The sequence below is a fragment of the Drosophila rhopaloa genome, unplaced genomic scaffold (assembly GCF_018152115.1).
Source record: "Drosophila rhopaloa isolate 14029-0021.01 unplaced genomic scaffold, ASM1815211v1 contig_178, whole genome shotgun sequence".
Taxonomy (NCBI): Eukaryota; Metazoa; Arthropoda; class Insecta; order Diptera; family Drosophilidae; genus Drosophila; species Drosophila rhopaloa.
Genome location: NW_025335059.1, coordinates 7,397,760 through 7,425,751, shown reverse-complemented (window position 1 = coordinate 7,425,751; position 27,992 = coordinate 7,397,760). Strand labels below are relative to the sequence as shown.

General features: G+C 43.4%; 8 protein-coding genes across 11 annotated transcripts; 3 read left to right on the top strand and 5 right to left on the bottom strand.

Annotated features, from left to right (window-relative positions):
- The first annotated feature begins 721 nt into the window (after positions 1-721).
- Positions 722-4,082, top strand: LOC108045906. The gene is made up of 2 exons (XM_017125394.2): positions 722-1,345; positions 1,817-4,082. The coding sequence occupies exons 1-2, from the start codon at positions 1,199-1,201 to the stop codon at positions 2,942-2,944; spliced, it is 1,275 nt and encodes a 424-aa protein (XP_016980883.1). The 5' UTR covers positions 722-1,198; the 3' UTR covers positions 2,945-4,082.
- A 735-nt stretch (positions 4,083-4,817) lies between these two features.
- On the top strand, positions 4,818-6,879 carry LOC108045910 (sorbitol dehydrogenase). The gene is made up of 6 exons (XM_044458934.1): positions 4,818-4,959; positions 5,022-5,055; positions 5,683-6,152; positions 6,211-6,429; positions 6,490-6,611; positions 6,670-6,879. The coding sequence occupies exons 1-6, from the start codon at positions 4,906-4,908 to the stop codon at positions 6,851-6,853; spliced, it is 1,083 nt and encodes a 360-aa protein (XP_044314869.1). The 5' UTR covers positions 4,818-4,905; the 3' UTR covers positions 6,854-6,879.
- Positions 6,849-8,749, bottom strand: LOC108045905. The gene is made up of 2 exons (XM_017125392.2): positions 7,328-8,749; positions 6,849-6,957 (listed from the first exon to the last, which is right to left on the bottom strand). The coding sequence occupies exon 1, from the start codon at positions 8,207-8,209 to the stop codon at positions 7,340-7,342; it is 870 nt and encodes a 289-aa protein (XP_016980881.1). The 5' UTR covers positions 8,210-8,749; the 3' UTR covers positions 6,849-6,957; positions 7,328-7,339.
- A 98-nt stretch (positions 8,750-8,847) lies between these two features.
- On the bottom strand, positions 8,848-11,631 carry LOC108045904 (mitochondrial thiamine pyrophosphate carrier). 3 transcript variants are annotated; one of them, XM_044458936.1, is made up of 3 exons: positions 11,359-11,631; positions 11,021-11,303; positions 8,848-10,401 (listed from the first exon to the last, which is right to left on the bottom strand). In XM_044458936.1, exon 3 carries the CDS (start codon positions 10,298-10,300, stop codon positions 9,302-9,304), a length of 999 nt encoding a protein of 332 aa, XP_044314871.1. In that variant the 5' UTR covers positions 10,301-10,401; positions 11,021-11,303; positions 11,359-11,631; the 3' UTR covers positions 8,848-9,301. The 3 variants fall into 3 exon arrangements, with proteins under 3 accessions (XP_044314871.1, XP_016980880.2, XP_044314870.1); XM_017125391.2 differs by having other exon boundaries at positions 11,021-11,264; XM_044458935.1 differs by having other exon boundaries at positions 11,021-11,631.
- Positions 11,632-11,730: 99 nt separating this feature from the next.
- LOC108045895 (arrestin domain-containing protein 1) lies at positions 11,731-14,307 on the bottom strand. Its single transcript, XM_017125364.2, has 4 exons — positions 14,038-14,307; positions 12,831-13,198; positions 12,239-12,773; positions 11,731-12,175 (listed from the first exon to the last, which is right to left on the bottom strand). Exons 1-4 carry the CDS (start codon positions 14,150-14,152, stop codon positions 11,817-11,819), a joined length of 1,377 nt encoding a protein of 458 aa, XP_016980853.1. The 5' UTR covers positions 14,153-14,307; the 3' UTR covers positions 11,731-11,816.
- A 641-nt stretch (positions 14,308-14,948) lies between these two features.
- LOC108045900 (arrestin domain-containing protein 17) lies at positions 14,949-27,758 on the top strand. Its single transcript, XM_017125369.2, has 4 exons — positions 14,949-15,152; positions 15,216-15,466; positions 24,408-25,817; positions 26,075-27,758. Exons 2-4 carry the CDS (start codon positions 15,352-15,354, stop codon positions 26,131-26,133), a joined length of 1,584 nt encoding a protein of 527 aa, XP_016980858.2. The 5' UTR covers positions 14,949-15,152; positions 15,216-15,351; the 3' UTR covers positions 26,134-27,758.
- On the bottom strand, positions 16,826-22,261 carry LOC108045901 (GTP:AMP phosphotransferase AK3, mitochondrial). Of its 2 annotated transcripts, none has more exons than XM_017125373.2 (2): positions 22,148-22,261; positions 16,826-17,845 (listed from the first exon to the last, which is right to left on the bottom strand). In XM_017125373.2, the coding sequence occupies exon 2, from the start codon at positions 17,812-17,814 to the stop codon at positions 17,164-17,166; it is 651 nt and encodes a 216-aa protein (XP_016980862.1). In that variant the 5' UTR covers positions 17,815-17,845; positions 22,148-22,261; the 3' UTR covers positions 16,826-17,163. The 2 variants fall into 2 exon arrangements, with proteins under 2 accessions (XP_016980862.1, XP_016980861.1); XM_017125372.2 differs by lacking the exon at positions 22,148-22,261 and adding an exon at positions 18,500-19,041.
- LOC108045899 (tetratricopeptide repeat protein 14 homolog) lies at positions 19,705-23,568 on the bottom strand. Its single transcript, XM_017125367.2, has 7 exons — positions 22,977-23,568; positions 22,705-22,916; positions 22,435-22,646; positions 22,148-22,366; positions 21,579-22,045; positions 21,170-21,467; positions 19,705-20,931 (listed from the first exon to the last, which is right to left on the bottom strand). Exons 1-7 carry the CDS (start codon positions 23,242-23,244, stop codon positions 19,866-19,868), a joined length of 2,742 nt encoding a protein of 913 aa, XP_016980856.2. The 5' UTR covers positions 23,245-23,568; the 3' UTR covers positions 19,705-19,865.
- Positions 27,759-27,992: the final 234 nt, after the last annotated feature.

Here is a 27,992-nt window from a genome sequence, read left to right as displayed (position 1 = left end):
TGTGGGGAAAGGCCCCGTAGAACCTTATGGAAAATAAAACGGCGTTACTTACAGGCGATGAAGAATTCGATATTTAACAAATTTATTATAATGCATTTGCAATTTTTGTTCATTCTGTAAATATTTAACGAATTTGATTCTGCTAACTAATATTGTTATGGCGAAAATGTAAAGTCAACCAAATAATAAACATTTATAGAAATTCAATCCGCAATCATTTCGAAGTATGAAATCGGATTTCTGTAAGAATATGGTTATGGACTTAGAAGTGCAGGTTTTAGGTCACCTTTCTGCAAAGCTATTTTTCAAAAAATGTTCATAAAAATTAAGAAAAAATGACTCCAAAATACAAACCAAGTTGAAAGCACAGATTTTTAGAGAGTTAAATTACAATCATTTAGAAGTATGCCGTTTTGAAATCGAATGTCTGTAAGAAAAGTTGTGGGCCTAGAAGTGAAGGTTTTAGGTCATTTTTCTTCAAAGCCATTTTTCGAAAATTTGGAAAGGGTCAAATACTATAACGGGTCGGACATGTGCCCTTCAAAGCGTTCCAAACTTTTGACTAAAATTATAATACCCTCTGCCAGGGTATAAAAATTGAATTAAAACATTACTTTATTTTAACCGAGTTTGGCTGAAAGAGATTTTGGAAAAGCCACCGAATTTAAATTTATTTTCGGTCACACCAGATACACAAGCGCGGCCAACTTCGTTCTGTTCACGTCAGCTGTTGCAGGGAAAATAAACTGTTATTCCCTAAACTTGTATTAGCCCATAAAACTTAAAAAGTCCTACAAACAAAACACATTGTGAATTAATTAGCTGGAAAGTGAATACATAATAACCACAAACGGTTTAATTTACTCACTAGATTTCGCTGTGCCGGGAATAAGTGCACTTTTAAATCAAACTTTACGCCCGCGCAGGCGCCAACTTTTTTGTAAACATTGCCGCCCAACCCAAAATGCAACAACAGCAGCCACCAAAAAACTCCTCTGAACGCAAAATCGGCACAAGGACGTGCCAGCCAGCCAGGAAAAATCAATAACAACACAGCCGCGAAGCGACAAAGGCCGGAAGTGCATTTTTTGCATTACTGAGCGTTAAGTAACGCCAGAGGGTAGAAAAAATCCGTAATTTTTAGGAGGAAAGTGATGTAGTTTTTTGTGCCAAGACTCTGTACGAATAAACCCGGAAAATGGTGGGCAAGGGGTCAAGCGGCTTGGGCGAACACACGAGCACGGGCAGCAAGGAACGCCCTGTTTTTATTCCGCCTCGGAAACGTCAACAAACCAAGTCGGAGGCCAAGAAGCAGAACTATGTGGACCATATTGTCAGTGTGCAGGTGAGAAATTGGATAATAGACTCCCAGATGAATCTAGTCTATGATTCGATCACAATATTGTCTTGGTAGTCACATGTATATACAGCTCTAACAGAGATTCGCAGATTCGAATCATGTCTTAATCGATTTGGATCATATAAAAAAGTCTACTAACCAGTTAAAGTCCATTTTTGATTCAAATGCAATAAAGATTCCTTTTAATTCTTACTATATTCTTTCATATAAAATGTTTTGTGGCATTAAATACAACAAATTAAAAACATTATATATTTATACTTTACGGCAAAGAAAATCTATATTTGGAGGATTTTTGATTTATAATGTTACCAAGCTTTAAATCATTGCAAGATTAAATCATTCGGATCATTAAACATACTAAGACAAAATTATCCGAACATTATTGATTTGTGTACTAGTTAGTATTAAATGAGGTCTTGTATTTTATGAGCATTTACCATGTTTTTACCGTAGCAAAATCGACCGAAGCTGTCGCCCTCAAATCCGGGACTCGAGGAGGAGCTGCGCAAGTCCAAGCTGATCATCAAGAACAAGCAGCCGCTGCCGCAGCTGCCCGGGGAACTGGGTGTGCCCGGTGCCCACGATACCCTGGCCAGTACCCACTCGGCCAGCTCCACACAGCACAGCCAGAAGTCGGCCCGATCCAACAGTAATCTCAACGAGCTGCAGAACTTCGAGTCCATATCGCAGGGCACGAAATCCACCTCGCAGCGGCACGAGAGCAGCACGGTGACGCCCAGCAGCTGTTGCTATTCGGAGAGCAGCCTGGACGCCAAGTTGAGCAAGTCGCAGGACTGCCTGAGCAACCGGTCGTCCTCCAAGAAGCGGGTGAATATCCGGACGACCGATCTGCCCGGACAGGGACGCAACCAGCGCACCTCGCCAGAGATAGCCAACTACGAGGACCTGGAGTCCGGCGAGACGAGTGTCCTGAACAACTACGACCAAAGTCTGGAGCGGGGCTACCAGGCGCGCAAGGAGGCTGGCAACTACCTGACCATGACGGGCACCATCAAGCGGGGCCGCAAGAAGGGCCAGTCCGTGGACCTGCAGATCAACATCAGTCGCGAGGAGCTGGAGCAGCTGAATGCCCATGCGATGGCCAGTGATTCCAAAAAGGGCGGCAATCTGTGCTGCACCTGCAGCTGTGGCACTGGCCTCCACATCCTGCTCATTTCGCTGTTTTGTCTGCCGTTTGTGACCGTCATCTCGGCGGTGTACTCTTTCTATATTGGCACACTCACCTGGTACAATATGTTCAACTATTACTGCGAGGAAAGGACGTACCTGCACAAGATCCTAGTGACGCCGCTCCTGTTCGTGGCCTATCCCCTGGCCATCCTGCTGTGCACCTTCGGACTGGGCATCTATTCTGGGGTGCGGCAGCTGAGTCTGCAGTACAGTAGCTGGGTGAACGACATCACGGATATTGAGAAGGGCTTCTACGGATGGCTGTGCGGCTTCCTGCGGATGCCCGACTGCAGTCCCTACGAGGTGGTCATCCTCACCGATATCTGTGTGGCGCCGCAGGATCCCCAGCGGCTGCATATCAACAAACCGCGCCAGGAGCTGTCCATGTAGGATGCCTGGCCCCGCATTTTCGACCATAAGTGTGATATAAAAAAAAACGTAATTACAAACGTACGATCAACACATTAAGTTTCCTTTGGCCAAATTTGTTCCTTTCACATTGACATAATCGAATGTCTGCAATTGCAGCTTTAGAGAACCGAAATACACTATATAAACAAGCGGTTTAATATAGCCGCATCCAGAACATAATCCAAGCCCTAGAGAACCTAGCATTAAGTTACTAGAAATCTAACACTCGCACAGCGTCTAAATACACAAGGAGTTCGGGAGCCCGAAACTAATATAACTTTGCAAATGTCAATAAAAATAATTGCTCAATAAGTAAATGTCACGGATAATTGTTATAGTAATTCAGATTAATGTAAATTAATTTTTGGTCTGAACCCATGTGTGGGAAAACCCCTAAAGAATCCATTTAATCTTTCAAATTAAAAACAATTTTATAAATTGTAGTTTGTCATATCTGATTTAATAGGCATTCTAAAAACGTTATTCCATCCATTATTATTTATGACAATTTGCAGGGTTATCAAAAAACAGTTAACTGTTGTAGTTGGGCACTAGCCTGCAACTTGAAACTTTGCTTTCCTTTCTAACTCAAAGCCAAATTTAAAGCCATATAAGAAACATATTACCGAACTGGAATAGCATTTACAGAATTATGCATTTATCTTTAAAGTGAACCAAAAACCAAATAAAGCAGCCAACTTAAATGCGCAGTTGACGTGATGGAAACTTTTTCTTAGTTTTAAGCAAACATTTTTTATTTCTACGTCAATAAAAACCGCAGCAAAGCCCACATATATATGTATACTTATATAAGCAAACGTTTTTAAAATAGAAATTCTATATGTTAAGAACCCGAATATCAAACACTTATTGAAATGAATATATTAGCCAGAGAAATAAAGTCAATAAAACTATATAGCAAACACAAACAAACCAAAGGTCGTATTGCGTTCTTAAATGCGAACTGCTACATTTTATTTGATTTGCATAAATATTTGCATATATTTATTTTTCAATTTACTTCAAGCAGCGGGAATCAAGAGATAACGTAACTGATTTAAACATTTGTATGTGTACACTCGTAAAAATCTTTTATTTAACTCAAAACAAAAGTTAAGTACTGACATATATTTAAAGTTTTATACTGTATTATCTTCTTAGCATAAACAAACAAAATTAAAAACTAGACCACTTTAAACTTTTTAATTTTAAGAAAAATTAAATTATTTATTTCGTGACTTTCGGGTAGCAATTCGATTTGGTTGGGTAGGTTTCGACCACTTTTTTTAACCTTCCAAAAAACTTTTAACTCAATTAATAAATTATACAAAATTATATTACAATTTTCAACTAATTTATTATTAATTATGTATATAAAGTTACGAAAATATTCTGAGTGTATATAAGGAGAAAAAGAGAAAGAGAGAGAAACCCAGAGAGAATGGGGCTTTTTTCACTTTTGTTTTTGCCGGTTCGAAACGCCTACATGAAATATGTAAACAAGCAGCTAGTGGTAAATACAAAACAGCTGTTCTCACGTTTTTTGAAGTAAGTGAGAGAACAGCAACAAATTACAGGCGATAGCAAATAAAGCGAACAAAAGGGGCTCGTCTTACTTGATAATTATTATAATTTACTAGCCCAGCAACGAAATAATTTACGGTATTTTAACAAGTAACTTTAGTGCCAAATCTTGTCAAGTAAAAACAGTGCTTAACTTTTACACTATATAACCGATTATAACTGTATTCCGGTCGAGCAAACAAACACACGCACAAACGAGGAAAGAAGCATATTTAAATATATAGCTTTTTATATAGTACACCACTATGAAAACCGACTTGCGAGCGCAGCATATTAAACGGATCGGGTACTGAATTCAGTTCTAAATCAGCTTTCAAAGCGAGAGGACGTGCTACGGAATAAACACAGAGGTAATCATGGCAACGGATAATTTGACAGCCGTTCTTCACGGAATCGAAGACCTGCGACTGGTGAGTTAAAGCCGGAACTTAATTAGGCAAATGTTTGCCAACTACTAATTCACTTCTTCCAGGAGCAACGCCCAGTTCCGGAAATCGCCGACGATGGTAAGTGATTCTTAAGTACACGAAAAGAAACAAATTCATATATAATAAATAAAAACATATTGAAAAAATGAAACCCAAGCTGATAATTTGTAACTAGTAAAAGCTTAATTAGGACAACATTTTAAAATAAATATTTGTAGTATCAGGGAATAAAATTAGTTCTAATATACAAAAGTAAGTATTTTTATTAAGAGCCTTAATAAATCAAGCATCAATTGCAATTACATATATACAAAAAAATAAGATAAAATAAATGAATACAATTTTATTGATTTACAAAGGCTTAATATTAATATTCTGAAAATATTAACAATCATTAATCAAATAGCACAGTAATGTGGCAATATATAAGTAGTACTGACACATAAATCACATTATATTTAATTAAGCGTTTTGATAGCAGAGATGAGCACATTATAAATATTGATAGCTAAAGTGGCTTTGATTAATTAAGGTTTTTATGATTGCTGCTTAATTATCTTAGATCCAATCAATTAAAAACTAAGGGATCTTTTATTTTAGATTAAGATAATTATAAAAAGGCATACTGTGCTTTTTTAAAGTGCTTTTATAAAATTTACCTGATATTACATTACCTTAAACATAAAATATCAATAACCTTTTTAGAGGTACTGTTGGCGATGGACAGCGTGGGAATCTGTGGTTCGGACGTCCACTATCTGGCTCACGGACGCATCGGCGACTTTGTGCTGACCAAGCCCATGATCATTGGCCACGAAGCCGCTGGAGTGGTGGCCAAGCTGGGCAAGAAGGTGACCAACCTGAAGGTGGGCGACCGGGTGGCGATCGAACCGGGTGTTCCCTGTCGCTACTGCGATCACTGCAAACAGGGCCAGTACAACCTTTGCGCAGACATGGTCTTCTGCGCCACTCCTCCCTACGATGGAAACCTGACCAGGTACTACAAACATGCCGCCGACTTCTGCTTCAAGCTGCCCGATCACGTCAGCATGGAGGAGGGAGCCCTTCTGGAACCTCTGTCCGTAGGAGTCCACGCCTGCCGTCGCGCAGGTGTCGGCCTGGGCTCCAAGGTGCTCATCCTGGGCGCCGGTCCCATTGGTTTAGTCACCCTGCTGGTAATATAGGCAATTATTATTTTATGTTTTAATTAAACACTTTTTATTAATCACCTAGGCTGCCCAAGCCATGGGTGCTTCGGAGGTTCTCATCACCGACCTGGTGCAGCAGCGTCTGGATGTGGCCAAGGAGCTGGGAGCCACGCACACGCTTCTCCTGCAGCGGGACCAGTCCGCCGAGGAGACCGTCAAGGTGGTTCACCAGACCATGAGCGGTGTTCCGGACAAGTCCATCGATTGCTGTGGAGCCGAGAGTAGTGCCCGCCTGGCCATATTTGTAAGTGGCCTATTAGCAGTGGATTCCCCAAACTGGAGGTTAAAATATCCTTTCTTTTAGGCAACTCGCTCCGGCGGAGTGGTGGTGGTGGTGGGCATGGGAGCGCCGGAGGTCAAGCTGCCGCTGATCAACGCTTTGGCACGTGAGATCGACATCCGTGGAGTTTTCCGCTATTGCAATGAGTAAGTTATCAGCCGAGTTTAGGGGTCATTAACACTACTGATTACTCCCAATCTTTAGCTATTCCGCCGCTTTGGCTTTGGTGGCTTCGGGCAAGGTTAACGTGAAACGTCTTGTGACGCACCACTTCGACATATCGGAGACAGCTCAGGCGTTCGAGACCTCCCGCCACGGCACCGGAGGCGCTATCAAGGTCATGATCCACGTCCAGCCGAGGAACGCCAACAACCCAGTCAAATTCTAAATATACACCCTTATCTTTAAACCGAACTAAGCGTCCTCATTTTTGGCATTTTTAGTAAACGTTTTGAGTGTCTTTGGGCGATTCCAAACATGGTTCCATTTCCCCTGATGTTAAACAGATTTAAAAAAATAATGATATGTGAAAATTTTAGTCAGAAAGAAACCAGGAATACAAAAATTATCCAATTGTTGGTTCGCTTGATGAATATTTCAATGTATGCCTATTGATTCAATGGCTTTAGGTTAATATTTAAGACAAATAGGGTATTTTATGGGAAATAAAATTTTAACTGAACTTAAAAAAAATTAAGTAATCCGTCGGTTTACTAATCCAATTTAAAGAACTAAGTGGCTTTAAAAGCCTGCATCTTATATTAGAAATGGGTAATTGGAATACCTTTTTGGCATTAGGCATTGATACATAAATAAAAATAAAATAATGGATAAAAATGATGTCATTTTTTCTACCACTTACGATAATTAAATGCTAGGAGTAATACAAATATTGAATGTACTCGAGAGCATCTTCTGGTCCCCTGGGCTCCCCATCGGCATCGAAGTCCCTCAGTTCCGGCTGCCTGTTCCGGGCAATGTAGCGCAAATAGCCACGAGTGCTCTCCAGTCGCGTTTGCAGCTTGATATCCCAGCCATCGGGACGTGGCGAGGAGAAAATGGTGGAGCCGTGGCAGTTGACCATCTGCAGCCAGCGGGTGAAGCCCACGCCCAGGTAATTGTTCGCCTTGTCCACAACCACAATGGGCAGATCCTCGTTGGACAGCAGGTGGACCAGTTTGCGCAGCATCCGCTGCTGTATGGGCCAGTAGTAGCAGGCAGGGTCATAGAGCATCACCAGCATGTCGCCGCTGCTCTGTTCACGGAGTTCAAAGTAGTTCCTTGGCGCTGAATCCTGGGCAGGAGTGGGTCCCAGGACCACGGCCCGGAAGAGCTGCTCCTTCAGCAGCTGCTCGCAAAATTCCCTCAAGTACTTGGTGCTGACCAGCTTGTGCATTTCGTAGACCCGTCCCTCGCAATCCTTGCCATAGATCCTCGGGGGCAGACCCTTCCTGTAGCTGCCAAAGTCTTCGGGATTTAGGTTGCCATTAAATTTTGCAATGTTGGAAATGTCTTGCAGGCCGAAAAGAATCCGACCGGCGTACTCCTGTGCCAGCTCATCGATCATATTTATCCACTTTTTTAGGTTGTCGCCGTGGCGGTTGTCCACGAAATGGAACGCCACCACCTGTGGCCCATTAAATGTGAAATTATCCGGCGGCGACCCATTCGCCGTTGCCGGTGGTCGCCACAGCAGCCACGGAATGAAGTTGTTGTCAATGGCAGTGGTCTTCACTAATGCCATTTCTTTAAGATATGATATCGCTCAGCTATCAACTATCTTGTTGTGTCGAAAGATACAATTCCTTTTATACACTGAACGATACCCGGTTAATTTCACAACACAAAAAGCTCAAAGTAGTGAGCTTTTCTTAACATTGTTTACGATTCCAAATTTAACATAAGTACACTTAACAGTCTAATACGTACATTATTAGATAAAATCGTTGTTTTTGTAAGAGAGTGGAAAAGATAAACATTTTTCAAATTAATATACGATATTTATATTCATTTAATAATGAGGAACAATTAAGAATGGAAATTTGAAGTCAAAATCGAATTAGGACACGAAACAGTTTTATTCTCTTTCAACCAAAATTTTGACCAGAGGCCAAACAAAATCGTTGGAATTTGGTTTCTGTAGCACCCCGGATTTACAAGTTTTCGTTTAAATGTTGGGATTTTATACAACTTGAAATCCGGTTAAAACTCCATTTTTTAAAGGTTAAGTCCTGTATTATATTTTATTTCTAACGATTACCGCCTTCAATATTGATTAAATACAACAACCCTCAAAAAATATTCAACAAAATATGGAATTTCCATTATTTTTGTAATTAAATCTTATACATATGGTTATTTATTTAAAATCACTTACTCAACTTTGTGATGTGGTCAGTTTTTATTAAAGTCCCTGAATATTTAAGTGCAATAAAAATATTTAAACAAGAAATGGGGCTGCCAGCCCAGTCATTTTCGTTTGCAAATTTAACAAAAGATAATCATTAATAATGATTTGAGTTGGTTGAAAAGCGAAAAGCTTCTGCTCGGATAACGGACTACAAACTAACATTTATATATAACTTAACTTGTGTGCTAATTGTTTTTGTGTGTATTAAAGCGCTTCCCAAGGCGATTGAACTAAGATAAACAAAACCCCGTACGCATAACCGAAAACTAATCAACAGTTAGCCTATGCCTTAATATTATTTATGCATCGCGGTAAATATATATATAAAAATAGAAAATACAGTGAAGATTCTGTATGGGCGCACGAGCGTGGCCTCGGGTGCCACAATGGATTTGAGCTGCCATTAACCCCGACTCCAAGCATGACCTAGAATCGCACCTGCTTGAGCTTATCGTAAATGCTAAAGTACAGGGCTGTCGTCATGCTTGACTTGAGGAGTGTGGGGGCCACGCCCTTGTACAAGCCCCTCACGCCCTCCTGGCGCACAGTCAGCCGCACGCAGTCCCAGACTCCGTGACACTGCAGCGTCTGTCCGAAGGTCTGGCGGTTCGACTCGAAGCCCTGGATCTGCAGGCGTTTCTTGATCAGATCGAAGGGGTACACGATTGTCTTGGAGAGCATGCCCGAGGAGGCACCCAGTCCCAGCAGCGTCCACGTGGGCAGTTGGCTGCGATCGCTCACCTCCAGGAAGGCACAAGCCCAGTCGCTAAACAGGCGATAGGCCATGAAGTTGGTTCCCATCAGCGGCGTGATTTGCAGCAGGGCGGAGGACAGACCGCGGTACATACCGCGAGGACCCTCCTGTCGCACAATCGCCGACACAGCCCTCGTTGCATTCTTGTATCCCTTACTGGTGTCCTGTGCGATCAGTCGAGTGCGAATCACGTCCAGCGGTGTGGATATGATCACCGCTGCTCCACCGGCCGCAGCTCCACACAAGAAATTCGACTGATGCTGGTGATCCGCCAGGTAGTGTGTCTGCTTGGCCATCAGACTCAGCTGCTCATAGGTCCAGAACTGGCAGATCCCGTACATGATGCTTAGAACCTGGGCGGGATTGTGGCCCTTCCAGAAGGCCAACAAGCCCTCCTCCCGGTAGATAGTCTTCACTGCTTGACCGATGGATGTGTACTTGGAGGTAAAAGCTCCCGCTCCCTCATTTAAACGGCTTTTGCCTAGAGGTTCCACCTGCAGCTGGAAGCGGATCTTGAGCACGTCCAGCGGTTGGCAGGTGGATCGAGTGATGGCCGCCGACAGTCCGCCGGCCAGCATTTGGTGGAGCTGCTCCCGCGTACTGTGCCTGCGTCGAGGGACGGGAGCTGGGGCTGCGGTTGCCTCGCTGGTCGAGCCTGTGGTTACCGCCATGTCTGCGTCGGTGCTGCTTTGGTTTCGCTTTTCGTGTGCGTATGTTTGCTCGTGCGGATTTCACTTTTATTGCTACGACTGCCAACTCTTCAATGGCATTTCTGTAAAATAAAGAAACCCAAACGGGTGGAGACAACGTTATTACGGTAGAAATTCAATAGCTACAAACAATGTAAAAATATATATTATTACAAATTTAAATTTTGATAAATGAATGAAAATCAAAGCTAAAAGAATTAATGAGTTATTTATGAGACGGTTTGTAATTTTTTTAAATTCAACGCGGTTTTTCAAAAGTTTGAACAAAGGTGTGAAAAATTGTGAAATTCCAAAGGAATAGCTGCGAGTACTAAACTCTAATCTATGTTCTTATTGAAATTGAAAGGTTATGGGAAGGTTAGCAAATTTTACATAAATTTTTTTTCTCTCCTTAAAAGTAATACAAATCTAATGCAACGTTTATAAAATTTAAATCACTTATCACTTAAAGCTACCAGAATATAGCATTTAAACCATTTGAGACCATACAATTTTTAAATTTAGAAAATCCCACGTAGGGAAGCCCGCCTGTAGCTTTCATTGGAAGCGATTTGGAGGTGCGGCCGGGCGCAAACTCCGAATTGTTTACGCATTCATCAACTTGATGGCCAAATTGATGTGTCAAATTCCGTAGACAGGAATTAGGAAATAGTAGGAGTGCATTTGAAGATGGGGACTTACAAGTGTCATGCTCAACGGAGCGTGGGGATGTCGTTGCGATTACTTCACTATTTTCTCTGTTATGCCCAAGTGCGCGCCAATTCGCAGAGCTCTCGAAATATATTCCAGGTTCAGACGACCATTCATTGATTGACAAAAGTCTGAGAGGTATTCGGGTTTATCAGCGATTTCACTTTTTCCACGCTTTTGTTGTTCGATGTCTCTCGTTGTCTGCTGACCGTTGTCCAGTTCCAAAATTTCGATGCTGTCGGCCAGATAAAGAGACAAAGGCGGGGGGAATACGCTTGAGATTGGTATGTATGATGATTGCCTGGTAGGTGGAAGGAGGCGGTGCTCACCTGGAGCAGATGCGTCCGTTCGCGAGAAGAGTGACGCAGTTACTGTGGCTGCGACGCTTCTTCATTACAGGCAGCGGCCCGTGGATTGCGTCAAAACTTTCTTTTCGCCAGGGGTTTGTAAAAGCCGCCGAGATGCCGTTGCAGTTGTGCGGCGATCCGCTGCCTAAGTTGGCCACTTCCACTTCCACAAACTGGTTTTCCCAAGCGCGGCTCTGCTTCACTCCAACAACAACAACAAGCTAAGTTACGTCGTCAAGTGCATGCAGTCAGCTGTTCGGGCCGCTGGTGATGAGCTTTCCAAACAGCGACGCCAACTATCGGCTATCGGAAGCAGCTAAAACTGATAGCTAAAAAAAAAGCTAAATAGCGATATACGTGGTGATGCCACTTGGGCGCGCTTTTAAATTTATTTAAAAATGGCTTAGAAAGTAGAATACAAAATGGGTAAACAGTGGTCCCTATTTCCACCCAATGCCGCCGGTTGGAGCATCGGCTGGAGCACTGGGCGTGGGCTTATAGTCAGGTGGTATGCTGAATCCAAGCACCTCGAAATTACCGCCAGGAGCAGCAGCAGCTGGAGGATTGGTTGGATATGGTGGGGATTTCTGTGAGGCCGGCGACACAGGATTCGGTGTGTATTTAACAGGAGTAGAATGAGGTGCATCCTCCGCCTTGGGATACAGACTGGGGGCATTAGCTGCTCCATTAGCTCCATTAGTTCCAGGCTTTCCATCAAATGGGTAGACAGGATATCGCGGCTTAAAGCTATTGGACTCGAATTGCTCGTCACTGACGTCTTCCTGGAAGTTGGGAGAACCTAAACAGGAGAGATGACTTCTTAATAACCCTTCCATGTTCCTTGTATTTTATTTACACCCACCTGGATGAGAGTTCCCACTGGGTTGGGACTTATCCGACGGCTCTGGGCCCTTGTCATCAGCACTTCCCATTAGCGGCACTGTGCCAATGGTTAGAGGAAAATCCATGACCAGATCGCCGCCTCCATGCAGCTTAAATGTCTTGGCAATGAAGCGGAGCGTATAGCTAACCCGAATGGGATCCTTTTCACTCTGTGTGGACGGAGTGGTCGGAGGCACCAGAAGGAACTCGTCGAACTTGGCCTTGTTGTGCTTCAGCACCTCACCGCAATGTTTGTCCGCCACCCGGGTTTCGGTGACCTTGAGCTGCTCCTTTGGTCCAGAGGAGTTGGCCCGATAGGAAACATTCTTGAGCAGTCGCACCTTCACATCCATACATTGCACATCCGACTGGTTGTCCAGCACCAGGTGGAAGTGGATCTTCTGACCGGGCACGTAGGCCGAGTACGAGGTGCCCACGTCCATGACCATGGGCTTGTGGGCCCCAAAGATCGAACCCCACCAGAAGCTCTTCGATTCCAGGCGCTTTAAGGGTTGCTATGTATAAATTGGCTTAATTAGGTTAAGCTGCTTTGACAGGACACTGTTACCCACCTTATACTCCTGACGCTTGTTGAGATCGTGTGGCAAGATCACCGAGAAGCACTGCTTAAAGGTATTGTTGTAGCGCACGGCGCGATCGATGGTCAAGGTGACCTCGTGCTTCATCTGACCGTGGGCGCCGTTGAAGGATGTGGGCGCATTGGGCGGTATGGTGGTCCGGAAGGGAAAGACGTACTTGCCCATGGGCAGCTCCAGCTGGGATCCGCCGGCCTGTCCGTACACCGGCTGGTCAGTGCTATAGTAGACCTCGGTGGTGGTGTGGGTCACCAGCGACTTGGTCGTCTTCCCGTCCTCGCCCACCCGCTCCTCGCTCTCCTGCCATCGCGTCTCTCCGTACCCGTTTATGGTTATAAAGATCGCTGCAATTGGGTTAATTTATCTGTACTACGGGTATGTAATTCAATTATGCATTTAGTTTAATTGTACATGACCTAAGGCCTTTTGTGTACTCGGATGTAGTATTGTATTGGAAAATGGATCGGTAAGCCACACAAAGACTTTTCGTTAATTCACTAACAATAATTCCCAGAATAATTTAATCATGAGCTCAACAAAAAAAATGAAAACTACCTAATAATGTTGACCGCTAACTTTAGTTATACTGAATGATGAATGCCCTTTAAAACTTTAATAACATCTATATTTCTCTACCGGAAATGGTTTTAAATATCTAGATTGCAAACTTTATATACTTTTAACACATAAATTAGTTAATTAGAAATTGTTTTATATGGGTAGGTTGATTAATGGTGTAAGACTTAAGTAAACTTTATAGCTAGAACAATTACTTTTAACTCAAAACGTATCCCTTTAGGGTATAATTCATAGGTATCAGCACGAATCTGCTGACCAGTAGACTGAATCAAATGTCGAATAATATAAACAGTGGACGAAATTCAAAACAAAACTAGTTTTTCTGTAGCTATCAGATATCCGAAGCCAGCCAAGCGGCCACATGTGTGTTGTACATATATAAAATCCACTATATACGCAATACATATCGGCCAAACAGATCTACCGGCAACAATAGCAAAAGCATCAGACAACAACACACCAACAATATTAATGACGACGTCTACGCAACGAAAGTGGAATGGGCATGGAATGGGAATCTGAGTTTGAATGGGGGATGTATAGCCATGACGTCATGGTCTCGAGTCTATTAGAATACTGCGTCTTCCGCGTGTCTTCCACTTACATCGAATGGTTTTGGGACGCTCCGTGACCAGTTCCGCAGTGCCGGAAATTAGCTGACCGGCTTGATAGACCCCCAAGGGGTTGCTGTCGAAGGCGAAGGTCACCTTGCTGCTCATCTTCTCCAGAGTTTGCTCCTTGGCGACGGTGTCAGGCGGTATCGGGATATCAAGTTTCTTTGTTTGTTTGTTTTGTTGATAGAGTGGTTGGGAGTGTCTGGGTTCGGGGGTCAGCGGCAATTCAGCTCGCGAGCACCGAACGCGAGCAGCTCTGGCTTAATACTGAATTCTCAAAAAGCCACCGGCGAACTTGGAAGTGATTTTCCGTGTGCGAGAGTATCTGAAAAGGGAGAGGGATGGCAAGACGGGGAAGCACACGGAAAATAACATGGAGTTTTAGCCCCAAGTGTTTTTGTGCGTGTTGCTCGTTACAACAAAAGAATATTGCAAGCAAAAATTATATCTTTATGGGTAAACAAGAAGAAAAATAAATAAAATTTCATACTTTTTAATATTGCTTTTTAATTTGTACATTATAACTACTTAATCAAATTTAAATCAATTATTGTAAAGTAGAACGAATGAATTTCTTGTGTAGATATGTACACACTTAGGTAAATATGCATATGTGCATACATAAATTATCTTTCTCTATTTACAATTACCAGCTTTTCACATAGGTCTTTGTTCCGTGAAATCAAGGTCTGGAAATAAGATAAACTAATCAAACAGTGAATGGATGAGAATGATAGCCTGATCTTTGAAGAGTTAATACATTACTATGAACCTTTATTCCCGCCAACCAATTCAAAATGTTGCAAAATAACTTTTGCGTTTGTCATCTGAAAGGTGGCAACGCCTCGCCACAGCTGTTTCTGCTATCGGACCGTCGCTCTCCCAGTTATCGAAAGAGAGCTGCAACTACAACAAAAACGTAACTCTCGGGATCTCGTAAATTTTTAAGAAATTTAATTATTCAACCCGCCAGCGGTCGGCAGCAATCGAATTAAATTGGCCAGGGTGTGTGTAAAACACTTGTGGGCATTGCAGTTAATAGATTAGTGAGACTGCCTAAGAACTGGGCAAAGTCAGCGCGAAAAAGCTCACCGCGGTGTGTGTAGTAAATCGTATTGTAAATCGAGTGAGTGCGTGTGGTGGTGCTACTATTCTGCATATATTTTAGGGTGGTGCGGGAAAAGTTGGTGGTGCAGTGCATCTTCGTTTCTATGTGGCGGCATTTTGATGACGAAATTATTTTTGGATAAGTGTTTGATGAGAGCGGGCAAATCGGAGGAACCATCACCATCATCATCAGCGGAATGGAGAGCGAGCGGTTACGGATTACGCTGGATAGCGCGGATCGGGTTTACTTCGCTGGCGACATAATTCGCGGAGAGATCTGGATGAATGTAAACAAGCGCACCAAAATACGCGGTAAGTCTGGCATACCCAGGGGTTTCGTAGTTTTCAGGAAATGCCATCTAAAAGCCCGGCTTGCATCATCCGTGACTCAGGTCGCCGCAAACACAGAAAGAAAATATTGTTATGATGTGATACATAAACATGTGTATTAAAATGAAAAACTAACAATGTTTTGGCATTCATTGATTCGAACCTGGTTTCTGTTACCAGAGGTAAATATAGTATTCATTTCTATCTAACATCAATCTAATGTCGTGCAGTTGTCAGCGGTTCTAAACCCATTGTTTGCCCGATGGCCAGCTGGACTTTCGTTGCGGCCCCATTCGCATAAACAAAGAACTCCATCAGTTAACAAAGCACAGCGGCCATTTTTATGGGGCTACTTCCCCTCTCCCCTTATCGACCCTCCGTGATACTGAGATTCTTGCTCGCAAATTCCTCCAATTGCCTTCTGCACTCGCCTTTCATTCATCGATAAGCATTCAATTGCCGCCCCAATGCAATCGCAATTGAATTTTCTTTCGTTCTTCTTGAGCGCTGGCATTTGTTTCAGGAAATGCCGAACGCATCGCATGGGTGCGAGTGAGAGGGTAAGAGGGTGGGGGCTTTTGCGAGGAGACGCGAACAATGTTGGTGTGCCGAAAATGCCGTAATACGGGGCCAAGCGCAAAGTCAGGTCTAAGCGAGAGAGAGGTGAGAGAGCGCTGTCAGCACAGTGAATGCCACAAAAGAGGTGATTTATTTAACATTTAATATCTAAACGACCTTTCAGAGTATAGGTTTTCCGTTAACCAAATTACAAATTGATTCAATTTATTCATTTGTATTAAACTTATTTTTGTAATTATCAAATTAAAAATAATTTTTAAAACCATATAAAAAATATTACCAAATTCAAATTTTAAACCTAGTTGGATGATTCATTTTCGCATTGAAAGTCTTAGTTTTTTCTTCATTTGCGAACCAGTCTATACCAATATGTGTTTAAGAAATAGCATACGTTAAATTTCTGATAAAAATTAAAAAACCTTCATCTCCAACGAAAGTTTTCCTGCCCCAATTATAAGACCCACCACTGTAGTACCCCACCTCTCTGTTGTGATTTGCTACTGTGCAGGTGTGCGTGAGAATCGCCCAGCAGCTGGTCCGCTGCATGTGTGCGTGGGAGAGAGCGTACGAGAGGGAGTTAATTGATGTGAGCGCCACACTATCCGGCATCTTTCGGGTTCTGGTGCGCTACGCGATGAATCAAGGGGCATTTAGGTGACATCAGGAGAAGCCATAAATGTAGGTTTCACGCATCAGGTTTGTGGACAGGGGCTAAAAATAGCTGGACGGCGGTCCGGTAACTGTCCCAAAGTCAAAGTCGGCTTTTACGTTATCAGCGCAAATATAACAAACGCGATTTATTATCAGAGCACAGACTACAAGTACAAAAATATGTTTATACAAAAAAGGGGGAACTACAAGACATTTTAATGAGGGGAATGTTTTGTGTGGAAATAAGGAATACATGACGACAGCTGCCACATCGTAAGGCTTCGCAATTACATTAATTATAAGCCTGCTCCTCCGACCCGACCCACAAACATACATATTACATACGTACTCTCATATATATAGAAACATCTAAATATGTTATGCACTTAATTGAACACAGCAGTTTATCGTTAGTTTGTGCACAATGGGTATGATTCCGGGCGGTCCCATTACACGTTGATACGGTCTCTGAGGAATAGCTCAACCCGTGGCCAGATCTCCTTAGTCTTTTGGCCCTTGAAGCTAGCAACCAGGCCCTTCTTTTCGTACCAGGCTATCACTGGACTCATCAGCTCATCATAGAGCTGCAGCCGTTTAGCCACCACATCAGGTTTGTCGTCCTCGCGCTGCGTTAGCGGTTCGCCAGTGACATCGTCTTGGCCAGGCACCTTGGGATCGTGGAACCCTATGTTGTACACACGGCCGGAGGGCGCGTGAATCCAGCGGTTCTTGACACGATCGATGATCACATTGTGTGGAATGTTTAACGATATCACGGCGTCGATCTGTTCGCGGGCGGCCAGCGCCTCGGCCTGGGCAATATTGCGCGGGAATCCGTCCAGAATGTACGACTTGTTCCCCACCTCGGTTATCCGCGCCAGCATCGTCTTGGTTACGATCTCATCCGGCACCAGTTGACCGTCGGCGATGAACTGCTTCGCTTTTCTGCCCAGTTCCGTGTTCTTCACGATGTTCTGGCGCAAGATGTCGCCCGTGGAGATGTGCAGGCAGCCATAGGTCTTGACAATCAGCTCCGAAATCGTTCCCTTCCCCGAGCCGGGTGCTCCGATTATCACAGTGCGAAAAATTTTCGTATACATACTTCAGCTCTACTCCTCTATATTCTGCGAGCTGCAAGATACAAATACCGAGTTATACAATTATGCCTAATTTGAAATATTGGGTTTACACAAATCAAAATGATTTGAAAAACTTATGTATCTATTCTTTCTATCCAGTGTTAATAAGTGATAGACCAGGTCATACAAAAACTAATTTATTGTTGTTTACTATCTTTATTGGCGAGATAAGATTATTAAGCATGCTACAATTGTTTGATACACAGCCGATGAAGGTTAAATTTTTCGCTATAGTTTATGTGCAGATGTATTATAAGTTATCACGAAATCGAACCCAGATTCCATAAACACTGTAATTTAAGTTTTAACCGTGTGACACTTGTCAGCTGCTGTGCCCGTAAATCAACACGCCGCATGGCAACAAGTGTAGCGCACACAATCCCGAGAGCGACAACAACAAACAGAAGAGGGAAGCGTGGCTTTCCTTATGTTCTTTGTCTTCGTATAAACCAGATATTTTTGTTGTCGCGCGCTTATCGTCCAAAGTCCGCACGGAAAATTATAGAATAAGTTTCAACGTCGCGCGTGTTTTGTTCTTTCAGCACTTCTGCATTTCTGCACTTCACTTGGCCCTGCACTTTTACTTTTGGTTTTTGTTATGTAAAGAAAAATAGCAGCTTGTAAAACCACCTATTTTTGCACTTACACGGCACTTTAGCTTTTGGGAAAATTTTGGGTGTCCGACGTATGTCCGTATCAATTCTCGCCCGCGTACTAATTGTGCGATAACTTGTCGCCGCTAGTATTCTAATTTGGTGTCCGCAGCTATTTATTCTATTCTTTTTTTCTTGTTCCGCTGCTGCCGGCTGGCGAATATCAAATGAAACAAGCCATTATCTTGGCGTGAGTGTTTGGCTCTTGTTGTTTAGCTTCCAGGCTTCCCTCTCTCTCTCTCTCTCTTGCTCCCACGAGTCCCCAACTGACAGCCGGTTGTTGGCCCTCTCTTTTTTACTCCCTCTCTGTACAGAAAGTGCAGTGTCAAAGGGGGGACTACGAAGGGATAAACCCGCTGTCTCCTTCGCTCGCACAGCAGTTGCGCTCTCCACTTTTGGGGTTCTCTCTCTCACTGCGCGTCCATTGTGAATAAGTGCAGTTTGGACTTTAATTTAGAATCCATATGCAAAATGTGTGATATCTGAAATACAAAACTATTTCAGGTTTATACAACATTATTTGATTGATTTTTCAATGGCTTGCGATTTATGTATATATTTAATACACAATTACTCACATGTGTTTTAATTTTTATGGTTTCCAATTTGTATTGCCTGATAGAGAAAACTTATTTTTGCAGGCATTTGAATGTTTTTTTTTTTTAAATCTTAACTTTCAAATTAAGAAAATTTAATTCCATTTGAAAACAATTTTGAGGAACTGAATGTTTGATTAACTTTTGGACGAATAAAACAAATCTTTACTTTATTATTATTATAGAATTTCAGTAAGTAAAGATGATTACAGTAGTTTTTTTGTGTTTACAAGTACAAGTCATTGGCTGAAAGTTCCTAGGATTAAAAATAATATATTGTATATAAGTTAAATTTTCTCTTACGTTTTTATTTTTATTTTTGGCTAAGGGATGCTGCTTTGTTTAAATTTATATCAATATTTTGAAATCCTGCAGAGATTATCTTAAATTAATATTTAAGAAATGTACTTGCTAGCTAAAAACAAATGTTAAATTTTAAGCATTTATCAGAGTTAATAGTCAACATTTAAAATAATAGAAAATTTAAATTTTTTAGTGACTTACCGTTCTTAAGATTTTTAATTATTAAAACACGTTCACTAAATAAAAAAACCGTAGATCGATTGGGAGGAAATTTTTTTCAAAAATAGTATACACTTCAGTTGATTTTTGCATGCAAGAAGTCATGCCTAAATTCGCTTCGAAAGCTTCTTTATTTAGTGTTTGGAGAACATTTCTGGTTTTACAAATTTATCAAAATCAAATGTACGCTATCAGCTAAAAGGAAACTTAACACTCGTAGTAAGTGTTTGTGTCGAAGACATTAATCCTTGATCTCCTTGGTGGCCTCTATAAGGTCTTCCTTGCGCTCCTTCGAAACCTCCTTGATCATTTTGTCCACCTGTCCCACTGTGGGCTCGGCATCGCCCACGGCTTTTCCACTCTCACTCACTCCTGCCGAGGGATTCTTCTCCTTGCCATTTGGTGGCTCCACGGCGCGGGAAACACTCCGTGAATCATGGTTGTACCAGGAGTACTTGCTGCGATTAATAGAGCCACGACCACGGCCCCTACCCATCGGCGGCTGGCGTGATTGGATGCGTCGCGGACTCATGCTGCGGGAACGTGATCGGGAGCGACTGCGAGAGCGTCGATAGCGGGACGCCGGCGAAGGAGTGCGTCGGGGCACAAACGGCGAGGGCGTGCGGCGGGCCACGAAGGGCGAGGGCGAACGCCTCGGCATGAAGGGCGATGGCGTCCTGCGGCGATGGTAGGATCGCGAACGGCGATCTCGGCGGTTGTCATAGCGCCTAACCACAAAGCGATTTCCATAGCGTCGTGGAGAGGCACTGCGCGAACGTGAGAGGCTGCGGCGGCGGCGCGATCTGCTCCTCGACCTGGATCTGGAGTCGGACCGCGACCCACGACGCCGGCTTTTATGCCGCGAACGCGAACTCCTGCCACGACGACGATGGCGCGAGCGACTACGCGAGCGGCTTCGACTCCTACTCCGGCTGCGCGAGCTGCTGCTTCGACCGCTTCTCAATGGTTCCGATGGCGTCGCCAGACGCAGCATTCCCAACTTGTCCATCTGCAGCGGTCGCTTCTTGATCTGAAAAGAAAGCTTGGGTGCCGGCTCCGGAGGCTTCTTTTGCTCCTGATACTTGGGTGCCGGAGGTGGATGGTTAACTCCAAATCCAGAAACGGCGGCCGCATGACGCGATGTGCTGGGTCCCATGGTGTCAAAGTTAGATCTTTTTGATGGAGCTGGTGTTTTTTTCATCGGCGGCGGGGCAGGTGGCGGGGAATCTCCTCCTCTACTTCCTTCTTGTAAATAGTTTTTGATCTTAGCCTTCAGTTCCGTCTCGCTGCTAGCGCTGCTCATTAGCCTAAAAGCAACACAAAGCAGAGGTAATAAAACCATGTTTTAAGATATTCAACTGTATTTACACCCCAACTGAAATATTGAAAATTTAGCTTATTTCATGTGAGGTGCAATACATCTCGGCTGTTAAGCCAAATTTCCGGTACATACTTGTCTTGCCTATCATTGTGGGTTAAGCAGGGAGATCTCAAGAGAATGTATTTTTTGTTTGTGCAAGGTGCATCTTTTGCTGCAACACTCACCTGAAGGCCTCCTTAAAGTCGATCTTCTTAAGCAATTCCATGGAATCCTCCGCATCGGACTTGGTCTTGGACCTCCTCCTCTCCTTCTTGTCCTTTTTTTTCTTTCCTTTCTTCTTGGCCTTCTTGTGCTTACTAGCCTCGCGCAGAAGCTTCCGAACACTAGACACGGTCTCATCGTCATCCAACCTGAACTCGTTGGCTTTCTGGGCATCGATGACGGCCAACTTTTCCTCTCCCGACGGTGGAATCGGGTTTTGGGCATAGAATGGCTGACTGATGTTGCCCTTAGCCTTGCCAGCTACAATTTGGAATAGGTTATCGATTGAATTAAAATAGGGGGGAAGTTTTAAACCCTGGATCAGTGCTTCCCCAGCTTAAGGTGCCCGCACTGACCCCTACATGTACTCACCCTGATCCTCGCTATCACTTTCACTGGCACTCGATGAGCTGGACTCGTCCGATGAGTGGTCACCGGTCAGGTTGATAAGCTCGGTGCTTAGTCTATGCTTACCGTCACCACTTCGCTGCAGTGCGTCCAAGGACTGGCGCGCCTCTTCGTGCTGCGGCAGCAGATTCAGGCAGTCACTGTAGGCCTTGACCGCCTCGGAAATACGGTTCTCCTCCTCATAGCTGCGACCTAGGGCCACCAACGTTTCGCCCATGTACTTGCGCGCGTTCACGTGGTATTTGTTAAGGTGCAGGGCCTTCTCAAAGTCCTGCAGCCCCTTGAGGAAGTTGCCGCGGTTCGCGTAGAGGGCACCGCGAGCCACCAGACCCTCAACATTGCGCGGATCAATGTTTAGAGCCTTGTTTAGGCACTGAAAGGCCTCGACCTGCTGGCCGTTCTTAAAGTGCTCGATGCCATCAGCCACGGAGCTGATTAGCGGCCAATCAATGAAGGTGTTGGTGGGTGCGATAGGGTGTGTGAATGATGGAATGATATACACTCTCAAGTCTGAAGTCTGAATTTAAACTTACCGGAAGGCCCATTGGGAGGCCTGCTTCTGGCGCAATTCCGCTGCGTTCTCCGCCTCCGGGAATCCGCCCTTCAGATGGCTCATCAGAGACAGGTTCTCATTCGGCTGCAATCCATTCACCTGGAACAGCGAATCGTAGTTTGGGTTTTCGAACTCCAATGCAGCATTTAGTTCATCTTCGTAGTGAGTCACAGAAGGATGTTCAAGGTTGTGGATTTTACTGCAGGAAAACCATTGGTTTAGCAGGGTTCGGAACACGTATTCATAAGTTAACTCTCTCCACATTACCGATAATACTTGGGCAACTCGTTTATGTCGCATAAACCAAACTTCAATTCCGGCGACTTGTTGAACATGCCTATCATGTTCAGGGTGAGACGCTCGGTATCCGCAGATATAATGTTAATCTCGCAGCGCAGGATATCATTTGGGCCAAAGGTTCGCGGAATGCCCATTTTATCCAAGGGCAAGGGACCCCAATAGTCCTGTAGGATCATGGCCTATAATGATACAATAGTTAGCTTGGAGTTAAGGTTTTAGATGATCTTTTCGTAATACCTTGATGGGCATGTCGGCCAGGTAGGCGTGCTTGGGCTCGGCGGTGCAGAGTGGTTTCACCATCAATCGGTTGCCGTTGGCCAGCCTTGTCACCTGGGTGTAGATGATGTCGCCCTGCTTCAGGGCAGACAGGCGGTGGGCCCAACCCTTGCGTTTGTCCTTTACATTGAGAAAGAACTCAAAGGGCGGCATCTGGGGCATGCAGGTGTTGCCTGAAAGGGGATACAATGGGGTTATTTCCACTCCACGATGACACATTCTTGGAAGCTCACCTTGTGCCAGCACCGAATCCTCCATAACGTTGGCCACCAGACTGCGGTCGTACAGATCGGTGGCCTTCTGCGCCAAAAACTGGTGCATCTTGAGTCGCTTGGCCCGCTCCTGGAAGGTGAAGAACTTCTGGCGCTCCTGGTAGACGCCATAGTTCACCTGGGTGAGGCCCATCAGTCGCAGATCGTCTATGCCCCGCTCATCGTCCCAGATCTTTTGCAGCGGCTGTCCGTGGTAGCCCAGCGCATGGCCAATGTACTCAAAATTCATCTTTGCAGCTCCGTCTTTCCACTTTAAGTCATTTAAAGTGTGATGCCTCTTTAAAAGGGCGAGGGGTGCGGGAGGAGAAAAAAACCCACACTCGATTTAATCGGGTGAGAAAATGTCGGCACCGGTCTGGGGTTAATTTAAACTTGAAAACTTCAGTTTGGGGGACTTCAAACTAGAAACACAGCGGCCCCATCCGATTTTCTTAATTTCTGCACGGCTATTTTATTTTTTGCAAGAGTTTGACAGCTTGAAATAAATTATTTTTCGTGTTGGGCTATCAAGTTTAGTGAGGTGCAGTATGACCGCGCCGATAACAATGAAAAATACCATACAGACCTGAAATTAATACCAACAATGGCGAGTGCCCTCGCCAAGCGAAGAGAATATGTTTGATACCAGCGGGGTGTGCCTTCGCCTAGTGCGGTTGGTGTACTTGCTAATAGAAAATGTTGAGCAATAAATGGCGCCTGTAAAAATGCTTGTAAAGTGCATGTAGAAGTCGTTGGTTGAGAAAGACAGCGATAGATGTCGCACACAGCCATTTGTATACAGTTTTTGGATTCGTTTTTTATGTTTTACGACTTTTTACTTAAACAATTTAAACCAACAACCTGTTAACAACACATCGGAAAATTTGAAATGAATGACAGAAAATTGAAAAATTTTGAAACGTTAAATCAAAAATTTGAACGTTTTAAACAAATAGTCTTTAGAGATATGCCACTTTAAAATCGAATTAAAGTTGGTAGAAGTCTGGAAGTCCAATTGTGGGTCACACTTTGACAACACATCGGAAACTCGAAAATAAATGACATGAAAATGGGTCAAAAATTGGATCAACGTTAAAACAAAAAATTTTAATGAAGATTTTTTAAGAATCAAGCCACAAGTCTTAGGAGGTATGCCACTTTGGAATCGGCTTACATTTGGTAAAGTTAAAATTTTGGTTCACTCTATTACAAGACATCGGAAAATTAGAAATCACTAACATAAAAATGGGTCAAAAAATGGATCAACGTCAAAATGAAAAATTAGCAAAGCAATAGATTATAACATCCTCTGAAGTGGTATTAAAGAAATCCTGAAGGTTAATTTAATTGCCACTCTTCACAATCCTTTTTTTACTCCTTTCTAATTCCATTTGAATCCCCGCCTCTTTACAGCGATAAAGGTGCAGGTCACCGGCAAGGGCAAGTGCAAGTGGATGGAGATTCTGCGCAAGAACTCGAACAACAACGAGTACTCCCGCAGCCTCTTCTACACGAGCAAGGAGGTGTACGAGCACAGTGAGACACCTCTGCCGGACTTCGAGCCGCGTGGCCTGGAACTCTCGCCGGGGGAGCACACGTTCATCTTCGAGGTGGCGCTGGGTCGCGAGCTGCCGTCGAGCTTTAAGGGCAGCTATGGCGGCATCAAGTACAAGATGCGCGTGCTCATTCAGCGACCCTGGACCTTTGACGAGCGGCACACCATTCCGTTCACCGTGGTGAAGAACATGCCGCTGCAGCCATCGCAGCGCAGTGTACCCAGTTCGCTGGAGAAGCAGGTGACCAAGACGATCAGTTTGTTTGGCACACGACCGATCACCCTGCTCGCCCTTTTGCCGGAAGACTTTGCGGTGCGGGGAGAACCGCTGAGGATCTGCGCCACTGTGATCAACAACAGCACCACCGCCGTGGAGAAGCTGCGCTTCAGTGTCCTCCAGTATGTCACCTACTACAGCCACGTGCCACTGCGGGTGCAGAAGGTGGAGTGCATTGCGGTGGCCACCAAGGAGACGGGCTCGGTGCAGAAGAAGACCGAGCGGAGCTTTGCCCACGAGCTGCTTCTACCCGAAGGAGCTCAGCCCACGGATGAGCAGATGAGTGGCGTGATTACCATCGTTTACGAGCTGCGTGTGGAGGCGGTGTTGCGGGGATTCTTCAAGAACTTGATACTAAATCTTCCGTTTAAGGTGTACTCGCAAGACACTTCCAACAGGCTGGCCTCACTGCGTCCACCGCCGCCGCCGCGGCCAAACGATGGTCCACCCGGTCCGGATGTGGGCACCGGCAATCCCTTCGAGCCCGCCCTGCCCGTCTATCCCTCGCTGGACTCCTCCATTGGCTCGCCCTCGCACTCCTCGCAATTCAGCGAGTGCAGCTCCATCAACTCGATAACCTCGGACTCCTCGGCGGCCACCCTGAGTCCCGCGGTGGGCGGTGGGGCCGGCGGCATGGAGCTCTCCTACACCTCGGGCTCGCAGTCCTCGCAGTACGGCAGTCCCTCGGCTAGGGCCAGCCTGCGCAGCTCCAACGTGCCCTACATGCCCTACTCGTCCAGTCCGCTGATGGTGCAGTCGTATCCGCCACCCCACCTGCCCACCTATCCGCTGCCGGAGTCGCCGCAGTACTCCATCCTTGCGTTGACCCCACCACCAACTGGTGTGGCTGCTCCGCCAGCAACGAACGGAGCAGGCGGAGGAGGAGGAGGAGGAGCGGGCGGAGGAGCACCAGGCTATAGCCAACTGCCATCCACCTCGGCCTCAGCCTCTTTTCTGCAGCCACGCCTGGCGCCTGGAGCTCATGAGCTGCGTAAGTTATGACTAATTCCTTTAATACAAAAATAGTACCCAATTTAAAGTTAAAAAAAAATGTTAAAGTTTTATTTATTACATATCCTTTTGTCATTATTAAGTCGACTTGGGCTTTGTTTCGTCCCCAATTGATTAATATTTTTGCCATAGTTAATTTCCGATTTATGTAAATAATATGTAATACTTACAAGCTGCTTAATAAATAATATAAGACTGTATATACGATCTCTCATAAACTTTGTTTTCATTTTTCAGCACCTTCCTATGAAGAACTCTTCGGCCTGGCCAACGCACCTCCGGGAACTCCAAAGTAGGGAGCACTAGACAGTCCTGAGCAGCCACCCAGTTACGTCCAAGCTTTGCCTAGACATAGAGCTTCAGGTTTACTTTAACGTGTTATAGAGTATCAAAATATCGAATATGTCTTAGACTGCCTACGCTTCGAACACAGATCATATGCAATTTGTGCACAACTCAGACGCACACTCATGTATTAATCTTCCATCCACAAGTTATATTTTATTGTACATTTGAATTACCTTCTTCGTTTGCACTAGTTTTAAAGTTAGGTTTGGATAAGGCAAATGGTTTCTTTAACTTGTTTAAATTTCTCAAACCGATATTGTTTGTGCAATATCCTCTTAATAATTAATAGCTGTACAATTGGTTGTAGAGCCTTTATTTTCTATTTAAATATATAAACGCACAAGTATATACTTTAAGAAAAGGTACATTTTTTTTCTGAAGTCCATATCATAAATGTGCTTATTTAAGTAATTTGTATTGAAGCTTAAATATCTAAAAGAAAATGTAGACAAGAGAGTTGCTAAATATTGGTAAAATATTTGAGATGAAATTTGAAATTATTAAATTGATCACAAAAAAAAGTTTTGGATTTTTGTAATATTTATATATATACTTCCAATGATACCTTTATTTAATTGACAATAAACTCATTAGCGTATTTGCCTTATCCAAAACAAAAACAGAACTTGAGCTATTATAAACAAAATTGTATCCTTAGCCGAAAAATCTGAAGGTCTATGAGATAGTTAGCTTGCTATAGCAGAGTAGATAGAATAACAGCCTAAACTATTTGCCCAACCAATCAGGCATACTAAAAATATGTATACAAATTATATTTGAACAAATTCAAAATTAGTTGAAACAAAAAACTTACATAACAAATTATTTAGGTAAAAACGAATTTTTTCTCAATAATTTATTTTCTATAATGTAAAAAAACACTGAAAAGTTTGTCTTCGGTTTATCTTTATTATCGAATATTATTTATATGCCGTCCTTACCCAGACAGCCAAACTTTGCGCATTTCTAAGAATTAAATCTCAAAGACTCATGAGTATTTATCTTACTACTCCACATAACTCGAAACATATTTCTAACCCGCCTATTTATCTTCATCTATTTTTTTTTTACGTTCACGCCTCCAAAGATTTTGATAAAAATGGTTTATAGATCTAGTGTCTCAATGAAATTCTATACCAAAACAGGTCTAAAAATACTATTTATTTCTCTCACATTAATATATTTTTAGAATTTAAGTACTTAAGCACGAATCGAATATTTTGAAGGATAGTTTGGTTCTTTCAAACCAGAAGAATCATTGAATCAATAAGCTTTAGTGCCTCTGTATGATGAACAAATCGAATGGTTATCGTTGTTGAATACAAATGTATCGATAAAACAATTTTTATACACACATTACTGATAAATCATCGTTCGGAAGCAATGTCAACTTTTAGTTTTAAGCGCACAAATGCATATTATGTACGATCAAACGATTTCGTTAAGGTGCTTTACAAATCACTATTTTTGGATACCAACTTTTTTGTTTTTATCGAATTTAGTGCATGTCGACTAAATTTGAATATGATTTACACAAACGAAAAACTGAATAAAATGTTAATATAATTACAAAACAAAATTTTGACTATATCCGAATTGAATTAAAGGGTTATGAAATGGGTTATAGAGGATTTATATTATCCCAACAAAAGGAACAAAATTAAGTGAGTGGTTACTTAAAAAAGTCTTATTTACTGTGGCATTTTTTGATCATAAAGTGGGAGATATAACATACAAATATTCCAAGATCAATTGTGTTTTGTAAAACTTTAAAGATTTATAAATGATTTTATTTTGTCATTTAGTT

What these genes read in the sequence shown, in the direction of transcription:
- LOC108045895 (XM_017125364.2), bottom strand. Translation starts at nt 14,152, where the DNA reads ATGAGCAGCAAGGTGACCTTCGCCTTCGACAGCAACCCCTTGGGGGTC. An exon ending in ACAAGCGTCAGGAGTATAAG is followed by an intron (nt 12,774 to 12,830) that starts GTGGGTAACAGT and finishes ATTTATACATAG; the next exon opens with CAACCCTTAAAGCGCCTGGA. An exon ending in CAGTGGGAACTCTCATCCAG is followed by an intron (nt 12,176 to 12,238) that starts GTGGGTGTAAAT and finishes TCTCCTGTTTAG; the next exon opens with GTTCTCCCAACTTCCAGGAA.
- LOC108045900 (XM_017125369.2), top strand. Translation starts at nt 15,352, where the DNA reads ATGGAGAGCGAGCGGTTACGGATTACGCTGGATAGCGCGGATCGGGTT. An exon ending in CAAGCGCACCAAAATACGCG is followed by an intron (nt 15,467 to 24,407) that starts GTAAGTCTGGCA and finishes GCCTCTTTACAG; the next exon opens with CGATAAAGGTGCAGGTCACC. An exon ending in GCCTGGAGCTCATGAGCTGC is followed by an intron (nt 25,818 to 26,074) that starts GTAAGTTATGAC and finishes TTCATTTTTCAG; the next exon opens with CACCTTCCTATGAAGAACTC.
- LOC108045901 (XM_017125373.2), bottom strand. Translation starts at nt 17,814, where the DNA reads ATGTATACGAAAATTTTTCGCACTGTGATAATCGGAGCACCCGGCTCG.
- LOC108045899 (XM_017125367.2), bottom strand. Translation starts at nt 23,244, where the DNA reads ATGAATTTTGAGTACATTGGCCATGCGCTGGGCTACCACGGACAGCCG. An exon ending in GGATTCGGTGCTGGCACAAG is followed by an intron (nt 22,917 to 22,976) that starts GTGAGCTTCCAA and finishes ATCCCCTTTCAG; the next exon opens with GCAACACCTGCATGCCCCAG. An exon ending in AAGTGATAGCGAGGATCAGG is followed by an intron (nt 21,468 to 21,578) that starts GTGAGTACATGT and finishes TCCAAATTGTAG; the next exon opens with CTGGCAAGGCTAAGGGCAAC.
- LOC108045906 (XM_017125394.2), top strand. Translation starts at nt 1,199, where the DNA reads ATGGTGGGCAAGGGGTCAAGCGGCTTGGGCGAACACACGAGCACGGGC. An exon ending in ACCATATTGTCAGTGTGCAG is followed by an intron (nt 1,346 to 1,816) that starts GTGAGAAATTGG and finishes TTTTTACCGTAG; the next exon opens with CAAAATCGACCGAAGCTGTC.
- LOC108045904 (XM_044458935.1), bottom strand. Translation starts at nt 10,300, where the DNA reads ATGGCGGTAACCACAGGCTCGACCAGCGAGGCAACCGCAGCCCCAGCT.
- LOC108045910 (XM_044458934.1), top strand. Translation starts at nt 4,906, where the DNA reads ATGGCAACGGATAATTTGACAGCCGTTCTTCACGGAATCGAAGACCTG. An exon ending in TCCGGAAATCGCCGACGATG is followed by an intron (nt 5,056 to 5,682) that starts GTAAGTGATTCT and finishes TAACCTTTTTAG; the next exon opens with AGGTACTGTTGGCGATGGAC. An exon ending in GTGCCCGCCTGGCCATATTT is followed by an intron (nt 6,430 to 6,489) that starts GTAAGTGGCCTA and finishes CCTTTCTTTTAG; the next exon opens with GCAACTCGCTCCGGCGGAGT.
- LOC108045905 (XM_017125392.2), bottom strand. Translation starts at nt 8,209, where the DNA reads ATGGCATTAGTGAAGACCACTGCCATTGACAACAACTTCATTCCGTGG.